Source organism: Epinephelus fuscoguttatus, linkage group LG3 (assembly GCF_011397635.1).
Source record: "Epinephelus fuscoguttatus linkage group LG3, E.fuscoguttatus.final_Chr_v1".
NCBI lineage: Eukaryota > Metazoa > Chordata > Actinopteri > Perciformes > Serranidae > Epinephelus > Epinephelus fuscoguttatus.
The window spans coordinates 22,888,458-22,898,626 of NC_064754.1; the positions used below are offsets into that span (position 1 = coordinate 22,888,458).

A 10,169-nucleotide genomic window follows, 5' to 3' on the forward strand; every position below is an offset into this window, starting at 1 on the left:
ATATACATTTCAAAGCAGATAGCAGATGCTCCTTTAACAATATTATAAGACCAGGAACAAGAATTCCATTAGAGATTTAAAGATATATTAAATTTAAGGTGCAATAAGATGACTAAACTCACTTTTGGGTATCATATGTACAGTATAATTATAACACTTACAACAATATTATAATGGGTTATGCTAAAGGAACTAAATGTGAGCAAATAATGATACAACTGAGAATTAGAGTTGGGGAAATTAAAATATAATGTTCAGTTCATGGCAGAAGTCTGTTATAAAGTCAAATATTGAGGCATTTTCAATAGTTTTACTATAATTTATACTGATATCATTAATATCTTTTGTTCTTGTTGAGGAACAAAATACTGCACTATAGTCTTGAATTTGTTTTGGCAGAAGAAAGTGAAAAATGCTTGTTATCATTCCCCTAACCCAATGTGATGTATTAATGTTTTACTCAGTTTACTATCTGACAAAGAAAAGCATCAAATCCTCACATTTGAGACAAATCAATTCATTGACTTATTGTTGCAGCTCTCCTGTACTTACAGTCCACACTAAGATCCAGACATTGCTCTCTTTTCCATGCTGGCAGATCAGACCTCAACCCAGTATATGTACATCTGGTGACCAGCTCCAAGTCCACTGTCCAGCAGCAGCCAAATACTGTGGAGGTTTGCATGGCTCCATGGAGGCTGTGCTGTAAAAAACTAAACACAGTGCAGAGACACAGGAACAAATTCTGAGGCATACAAGTCTGTGAGATTCAGAGCATTCCAGGAATCACTTTGCTGGAAGTAAAATAGGGTTGGTCAGAATTGTATACTAGCTTCTATCATCTTTCCATATTCTAAGTTTGACAACAAAACTATCAGATGTTAAGGTTTATATTTCTATTTAAAAATAATAAGTAAAATGTAAAAGATACATTCATATTTGTACAGGATTTTATAGAAAATATGATAAATTTGAACTCTGACCTTGAAGTTACTAAAGATAATGCTGTGTAAATGACCATAATAGCAATGTTGTGTTGTGCATATTGTGTTTGTTTTTATGGGCTTTTTTTTTTTTAATTCTCTCTTGGTTTTGTTTTTTGCTGAAGATGCTTTTACTTCTTTTTTTATTTGTATGTTTCTAATAATGATTTCAAACAGTCTGCAGCTAAAAATATCTTGCTGTGGTCATGATCTCACAAGATGGCTAGCAATATGAATTGAAAATATGAAACACACACTTACAAATTACCAAACACCAAGGGGAAAAGTCTGTTATGGTTTTCCTGTGCACATGTCCATTTGGAGCTGGAATTATATTACTGTTACATGCGCAACCTCGGGATCAAACTACTTACATGTACTACTAATCTGTCTAGAATTCGTAAGAATCAAATATTGAATCAATATGATCTTATCCTAGTTTTAGGTAGAAACATAGGGACTGATCTTTTCACCTGCTTGTAAAATGTACAAACACCTACAGGGTAATCTGCATAAATAAAGTGCCACTGTGTTATAATTTATTGATCTGCTGACTAAAATGTGTCTCAAACACAGTTAAATATGTCAACCTCTCACACCAGAACATATCTATATAGTCTTTGTCTCTATAACCACTTAAAACTACAGGTCTGGCTCTCTCTCAATCAATCTCTATCGCTGCGCTCCACAGATTTTTGTCCTCAATCTGTCGCCGTATACTACTCGCCTCTGATTGGTCAGTTCCCGGTCCATGCCAAATACAATCGTTTGAAGAACGTCTATCGGTAAGTGAAATGCTACCAAATATATAGCTAATTATAACAATTTCTAAACGCATATATCTCCATGAGCTCCCGCTTCAATTCCAATAAACGTATATAATGTATTTACCAAATTTACAACCGTCGTACACCAAGAATTGAAGGCATATTCACTAAAGAGTTGGCAGTTAGCCGGTTAGCTTCACAGATTAGCAAGCAGCTAACGCTACTTTTCCACACAGCTTTTAACTTGTTATCACTTATTACGGTAGTGTTTGGTCACATCAGAAATATTCAGTTACGTGCTCCCACACGCAATACTTACAGTAAATATGGCTCTAATAGATTGAACGAAGGAACGCCATGGAGCACGAGTTAACTGTAATGCTAATAAGCTAATGCTAATGTAGCTCTTCTAATTGTATTGCAACCATAAAGTTTGACGTTACAGTTTATGTGCTGTCTTTTCAGATCACAGTCAAGATGAGTCTCAGAAAGCAGACCCCGAGCGACTTCCTGAAGCAGATAATTGGGAGACCTGTGGTGGTCAAACTGAACTCTGGTGTCGATTACAGAGGTAATGCACCTGACATGAACAACATATCCACTTGTTTCCATATAGTTATTTTAAAGTGATTAGTTACTCTTTGGTTGAAAAGCTGCACATGTATGGTGTGTTCACAGGTGTCCTGGCCTGCCTGGATGGTTACATGAACATTGCCATAGAGCAGACTGAGGAGTATGTCAACGGACAGCTCAAGAACAAGTATGGAGATGCTTTTCTAAGAGGAAACAATGGTAAGATTCTTAGATTTATACTCACATTTCTGATTTGTAGACATTTTTGCACTTTGAGACTTGAGGTGCGTGGTTCTTTTCATCATTGTTACATGTGTGCAAGTTTTCTCATACACGCCACAATGAGGCACTCAGATTATAACAGTGTATGGACAGTGGAGGTCTGCAGACTAGACCAGAAAGTTTGTTGACACGTAGGCCAACAACATTTTGTCTCATCCTAGTTCTCTGTCCTATTTGAGTGTTTCAGTGTGACATTTAAGTAATGCCATCCTTAAAGGAATAACTTCACCCACAAAATGACCATTTGGATTCTAATAGTCAGGTCATGTTAAATTTGTGGAGAACAATTTTGTTTTCTCGCATGCCACCACAGAAAACAGCTAACATATTGATTGCTTAGGGACCACGTATTACAAGTATATATCATATAAGAAGTATATCAAAACATCTGTTCACAAACTCTCACACAAGTCATGCAGTGTAATCCAATTCTCAATTATCTAGACGTATGGTCATTACTTCCCAAACATTTGCATTAACACTCAAAAAAACAACAACCAAAACTTAGTATTGGATTCTGGCTTTGAGGAGAGCATATATAAGTTCATTATCAGTTCAGTTTTAATTAGTGAGGTTTTAGCGAAAATGCATGTGTTTGGGAAGTAGTGAGCATACGACTGGATACTTGAGACTTGAATTATACTGCAGAAGTTGTGTGACAGTTTGTAAACTGATATTTTGAAATAGTTTTGCTGTTGTTAAACACGGCCCCCAATCACTCAGTAGATGAAAGTTTGCCTTTTTTAGTGGAGCCATGCGAGATAAACACATTTTTCTTTATGAAATTAAGGTATCAAAATGGTCATATTGTGGGTGAAGTATTTCTTGAAGAGATTTCCTTTATCATTATTATTTTGTTAGTTTTTTTTTTTTTTTTAAAACAATTAAAATGCCTCTTTCCAAAAAAAAGTATTTTAATGGCAGTGATATTGATGCAAGTATATCAGCTCAATCTGAGGATCTCTGGAGCAGAGATATCCCAGGAAGTGTGATACTGTAGATAGAAATGAAATGCTTCAGATGATATGTTATGATTCAGATAATAAAACAGTTTGAGTGACAACACAAAGCTCCGCTGTTCAACAAACGAAAAAAATCATGATGGGTAAATCAACCATCAGAAATACATCAACACTTTATTGAAATGTTTTCTTTCTTTTTATTTTAAAGTGTTCCTTTAGCTGGCCCCATTTGCAAATTAGAAATGTCTGAACTCTGTAAATCTATGTAACAGGCTCTGCTGTGAAATATTAAGAATGTGGGAAGCTTAGAGCAGCCAGCATTAGGAGCTCTCTGGTGTGTGTTTTTTTTAAACGTTTGTCTGCTGTCAATCTTTGATAAATAAAAGATTTATATGAAATAAAAGTCTATTTAATAAGTTCTGTAGTCATCATAATAGTCAGAATGTGAAGACTCTGTTGTTTTAACTTGATTCCCCCGTCTAGAATTTTCCTTACACCAGCTACATACTGTATTTACTGTGTGATTTCCCTCTGGAACATGAGTCATGCTGGCCAGTGGAGTTCTCGGTGTGATAAAAGGGCCAACAGCAAAAGATGAGACTATTTTAGTCAAAACAGAGCAGGTTGATAAAAGTAGATTTAAGTAAAAGGAATAATTGGTTTACTTGACTGCTTTTCTGCACAGTCTGCAGACTCACACCTCCACCTAGATTGACCAGTCAAAACCAGTACACAGTTTATGTCAGGGATGAGAAATGTGGCTGTTTTTTAACAATAAGATCTGTGTGAGTGGGTCTGTGTTTCCCGCAGAGAATTTTTAGTGGTGTGTCATGGGAGGTGAAGGGTGGGGTGACGGCAACCAGCATTGAGCATCAATAATGAGCTGTAAAGTTGCATTACGTGTATTCACAATCCAACTGTAAAATTCTATATGAATGCACTATGCAGCAAAGTTGGTTGGGCCACTTAAATTATTGACCTCATCTTTTGAAAACTGAGAAATTTTAATTTGATGCATAAGCACACCAAAAGACCACAAAACAAGAAAGTATGTGATTAAATACCAGTAAAAATTCTAATGCTTTTCCCTCTCTCCCCACAGTCCTTTACATCAGCACTCAGAAGAGGAAAGTGTAGTGAAGACCATCCTTTTTTTTTTTTTTTTTTTTAAATTCTTACATTTTAATTTTCCAGTGTTTCATGTGTCAGTGGACAGCAGTCCTGTGTTTTTGGTTCTGTAAAGCCTAACGTCCTGAGGAATGTTTGTTTTTGTAAAAGTGGAATAACTTAATAAATCCTGAGTTTTGATTTATGTCTGATTTGGTGAATATTTTTACATATTTTGATGTTAACAGTACAAGGAAACAATACTTTTTTCCCCTGGTCTCAATTGTTCTTTGTTTAAAGAAAGTATGGTTTAAAAATAACAGTATCATTTCAATAGGCCTCATTTTGGAAAAAAAAGGTTGTCATTCCTGTGAGGAGTTGTGGTTTATATTGTTATATCTTGTGAGTTAATTCTTGAATATATCAGGCTTCCACAGTGCCAGTGGGATTGTAGCAGTGGAATAAAAGATGGGTGTTTTTCAGCCAAATCATTCACTCAAAGTTTATCCCTGGAGCAAGCGAGGAGCAAGCAAATCTGCCACTGTTTTACCACAAGGCTTCAAAAGGATTAGAACATAATTTTGTAATTTGTCACTACTAATGTGCTAATTTTGTAATTGATCTTGATACGACTTGCCTGCAGAAACCCATTACTGAATGGCCTGTGTACAAATGTTCTCATCATCCTGCATTTACTTTATATTACACAGTAATTTAATGAACAGCTGTTTTGTATAATTCAAAATAAAACTGTGAAAGTTTGACATTTAGGTTTTTATCTTAAGCTTACTTGCTTTTACACTGAACATGATTGATGTTGCTGAAAGTATTCCTACAGGTTTATATGACGAATCAGTGCGGTAACGTCCCTGCATCTGACCTTTGTCAGTATCCAGCAGCATAAATCATACAGCATGGGCCTGCGTGATGGAGCACCCGTACACACAAAAGTAACTTGTTGCTTGTTTTAATGCAGCATTATGGAACAATTCAATATGTACCTGTGAAAGAAAATTCTTCACTTACTGGCCATTTAAATATCCATTACTGAGTAACACAAAAAGAATGTGACTGCAGGGCTGATCCATAAATGGTGCCACCTGCAGGCTGCATTAACATGTAAACAGATCTGTCAGATCAACTCCCACTGCCCTCTGCAGCAGACCTCCATGTTTTAGTGCTTTCAAATGTCTCCGAACACACAGCTTACCTTTTGTCATCTGTGACTGCACACGGATGCTCTTTGTTCATAAGTCTGCTTTGGATCGGCCCTGCCGCCTCCATTGCACTGTGAATATGAATGCAGCAGCATATGCAAGGAATTGGAAGTTTATTCCATTTCAGTGTGGCCTGTGGTAATTTAGCAAATGAGTTCAAAAGTGGCATCACCTCATTACGCTAAGATAAGAACGCTATAAATATATGATTCATTAGGCTCTTAATGAGAATGCTGTAGTGAGGAGGCAGTGAGGGGAATTCTTTTCCTTCCAAGGGTGGATTTTTGAGAGCCTTGTTTTCCAACCTGTACATGCGCACTCTGGCCCCTGGAAGGAGACAAAAGGCTGCCAAGGTCAGGCCCGACTTGAGAATGAAGGACGCGTTATTGATCAAACTCTGCCGAGCTGCAGCTGTAGAGAGGGAATGTTGGGGGGGAGATTGAGCCGCAACACAGACACACACACACGGGCAGACATAGGCACTGAGTGATGTGTACACAGAAACGCATTGTACACAGTGCAACACACAAAGAATCATTATGGCACCTAGTGAGGGTTAGTACAGGCAAATATTTACCCACTGGAATCATAACTGAGCCGCTGGCTGTGTGGCCTCGCAGGGAACCCAATTAATACCATTCACGCAAATGACCTAGTGGCAGACATCACGCTATTGAACCAAAAAACACTGTGAACTGATGCAGTCATTTTTTCATTTTGCATGTCCATGTCAACATCTGAGTATTGATTTCAGCCTCGCAGCCCCTTTTCAAACCCACAGTTTTTTCTGTCGGATCATTGACATAATGCGCAGAATGAATGAGAATAATAACCCCCTTTTTATTCCATTTTTTTTTTCAAGCTGCCTTTTCTTCTTGTGTGGCGTAGTTTGTTTAGGGCACTGGTCCGTTCCCACTCACCCCATAAAGGCAGACTAGCTCAGGGGCTGCCTGGCAGAGGATGCTGCAGTGGCTCAGCGTTGACGTATGGAGGTGAGTGATGGAGGGGAGAGGACAAAGGAGGATAGAATAGGTGACAGCCTTGTTATGTAGGAGAAAACGCAAACGGGGGAGACTCAAGTCTTACAGCACCACCAGCTGCCAGAGCTACAACACTACAGTGGAGTCACAGGAGGGAGGAAGGAGGGAGGGAGGGAAAGTGGAGTATGACTTTGACCCTGACTGATCACTGCAGCATGACTGTCTAGCCTTTTCACAAGGGATCAAAGGATGACAAGGACAACCTGAAAATCAGTGATTTTTTTCCCCCCTTATGTTTGGCTGTACCATGTTCTCATTCGGACAAGGACAAATCTCTGTTTTCTTCTATGCAAATCTATTCAGAGTGGATCTTTTCAAATGAATGGTTTTTGCCAGGGTTGATGGAGAATTTGCTACACATTGGGAACATTCAAGTATTTTTTCTCTTCCTTTTTTTTTTTTTATCTCTTGTTGCACATATTCAGCAGTATCAAGGTGAATTACTGCACGGTAAACGAATGCATCGTGTGTGCATAGCTGAAATAATGTAGCGAATGTACAGAGATCGACAAAATATCAGAAACACCTTAAATGCAGCACCACAGATTACAGCCTCATCGACACCTCTCTGTTAGAAAAAGCACAATAAGTTAAACAAGGATCATGTTGCATTACATTACACTATCATTACATCCAGTGCCTGTGTGTGTAGATGTAAGCAACAATCTGTTTTCGCATGTGTAAAGAGACCTCCCTCCTCACAGTGCACTGGGATCTGTGCCGTCCTGTGTGAACTTGACCAGTGTTAACCTCTGCCTGACAGCCTGTCATGTGTTTAGGATGTAAATGATGGCAGTGACCTCCCACACTGTGTCTCTGCTCTCACAATCCACCGGCTGGGTCAGAGGTCATGTTAGGTTAGCGCAGAATAAACAAACACCTTAGAAACAGCGTAACAATGGCCGACTAATGTTGAAAACAGCTGCCTCTGATTATTAAACTGACGCTCTTTGTTTTGTCTATTAATCCATTAATCAGATGTGGATATTTGTATCAAAATATATCAGGATAAAGTGTGTGTGTTACTGGTGGTTTGATCCAGACGGCTCCCTGCTCCACTTCCTTGTCTTTCAGTAACCTAAATCCAAGTTCAAGTTTGACGGTTGTTTTGATCCTAATTGAGTGTGAGGGCCTGTGCTAGCCTCTGCCGCTCTGCAACCCCTAGGCTCTTTATTTAGCCCCGAGGACAGTCAACCTTGGCCAGAAATGTGACCCTTGACCTTCTTATCTGGAAGAAGCTATTCCCAGCATAGACAGGGGCTTCCGTGATTTATCTTGGCTCCAAATGGCAGCGTGATGCAGATGGTGAGGTTAGGGGGAGCGTAACTAGGTACCCTTCAGGAGGCCAGAGAGCAGTACTGTTGCACTCACAGAGCATTTTTATGTGTTGCATGGGCTCCAACGCTATGAACAGCAACAGACTTTCAGACAACAGCCAGGAAAAAGTCTTGTGTGCTACGGCAACGTGATCCACGTGAGTCCTTGAACCTTGACCTCCAAAAGGCTCTCCAGCTGTCCCACAACAGAAGGGTCTATTTTGGAAACACACTTGCTTGAAATCTCTTACTAGATTATGACCATATTGTATTATTGACCATGACCTGACCCACTTACAACACAATGAGCCCGGTGGAATACAAAGCACACCGTCACTATTCTGCTCAACAGGTTAAAAGTTGTTTTGTTGATTGTACATGTTTCTGGTGTGTCTTACTGAACTTTTCATACCTATTACAACTCAAAGAGATGAGGCTTCAGGGCTGGAACAAGGTGTGGCATCCATGATCGACTCCTGTATCCTAAAATATAAAACAATGAAGAATATTTCCTTTATGTATTTAATTTTGTGTAAGAGGCCATCTTACACAGCTATAGACTTAACACTAGGGGTCAAGTCAGACTTAAAGGGTAACTCCGGTATTTTTCAACCTGGCCCTGATTTCCCATTTTCTGTATCCAAGCAACTAATGGGAACAAAAAATGTTCGTAATTGGTCCAGTATTGAGGCAGAGTGCTGCTGCCGTCAGCTGTGAAAACAGGCTGCAATGTAACCACTCAGGGGCATGTTCACACCGCCAATTTATGTCCACTAAAAGTGCTCGCTTTTGCCACTGACAGGCTCCGATTATTATTGTAAATGTGTGACAACATTATAGACTGCATCCCTACAAAGATAACACTATTTGTTTAAGAGTAAGATCCTTTTTGTTAAACCAGGAACACCTCTGAAATTGCAACCACCAATTCCACCAAACTCCATTTAAATAAACAGTAATTTTAGCGTGAATAGAGCCAGCATATTTTCACATCTAATTGGGTAAATTTAGAATTTATTTTAGCCAAAACTGAGTTGGTAATTGTTGGAACGGTGGAAAGCTGAACCAAGATAGCTTTTGTGAAATTTATTTAGTCTCTGTCGACTGTGAATTACGTGTGTTTTATGATGATAAAATGACCATTTATTTATATGGAGTCTGGTGGCTGAGGCGATGGCTGCTTCTGGTTTAACTTACTTTTGAACAAAAAGGTCTATCTCTGTCGGGATTCTTTCCATAATGTCGTCACACACTTAAAATAATATTCTGAGCCTGTCAGTGGCAAAAAGCACTTTAAGTAGTCGTACACAGAGGGGCGAACGTGCCCTGAGTGGTTACACTGCAGCCTGTTTTGCTGCTGCTGGCTGCAGACTTCTCGCTAAATACCGGAACAATTTCAAAAATTGTCGTTTCCATTAGTCACTTAGACACAAAAACATGGGAAAATAGGGTCCTGGTTAGAAAATACTGATGTTGCACTTCATTTATTTTTTTATTTGTAATTTTAAGAATTATTTATCATATGTAAAGACAAAAAATAAGGTCAAAGCAAATTACTCATACATCATTTCATAGAATATAGTTTAAAAAAAACAACAACATAAATTTAAGTTTAAGTTAGATGATACATTATATAACATTTAGGTATACCTTAGGTACTCATAGATATGAACACACATAATAACACACGCCTAATCATACATGCTCACACCATTGAATGTGTGTGTACCCAAATATGGACACATAGTTACCCATATGTTTATGTGAACGATAAAGAACAAGAAAACACTTCTATGCTTTCAATCTTATTACCTCAGCTGTCATATAATCAAAGATCATTGGGAACATCGTCTTTTATATATCTCAGCCATTTTTCCCATCTTTCTTTAAAAATATAGACTTGATTTCTAACTCTCATGATT

The 10,169-nt window shown here is 38.4% G+C and overlaps 1 protein-coding gene across 1 annotated transcript; it reads left to right on the forward strand.

Annotated features, from left to right (window-relative positions):
• The first annotated feature begins 1,683 nt into the window (after window positions 1–1,683).
• Window positions 1,684–5,438, forward strand: lsm6 (LSM6 homolog, U6 small nuclear RNA and mRNA degradation associated). The gene is made up of 4 exons (XM_049567856.1): window positions 1,684–1,768; window positions 2,216–2,321; window positions 2,429–2,542; window positions 4,670–5,438. The coding sequence occupies exons 2-4, from the start codon at window positions 2,228–2,230 to the stop codon at window positions 4,702–4,704; spliced, it is 243 nt and encodes an 80-aa protein (XP_049423813.1). The 5' UTR covers window positions 1,684–1,768; window positions 2,216–2,227; the 3' UTR covers window positions 4,705–5,438.
• Window positions 5,439–10,169: the final 4,731 nt, after the last annotated feature.

Coding starts and splice junctions, on each gene's coding strand:
- lsm6 (XM_049567856.1), top strand. CDS start 2,228: ATGAGTCTCAGAAAGCAGACCCCGAGCGACTTCCTGAAGCAGATAATT. Junction 2,322..2,428: donor CTCTGGTGTCGATTACAGAG/GTAATGCACCTG, acceptor GTGTGTTCACAG/GTGTCCTGGCCTGCCTGGAT. Junction 2,543..4,669: donor TTTTCTAAGAGGAAACAATG/GTAAGATTCTTA, acceptor CTCTCCCCACAG/TCCTTTACATCAGCACTCAG.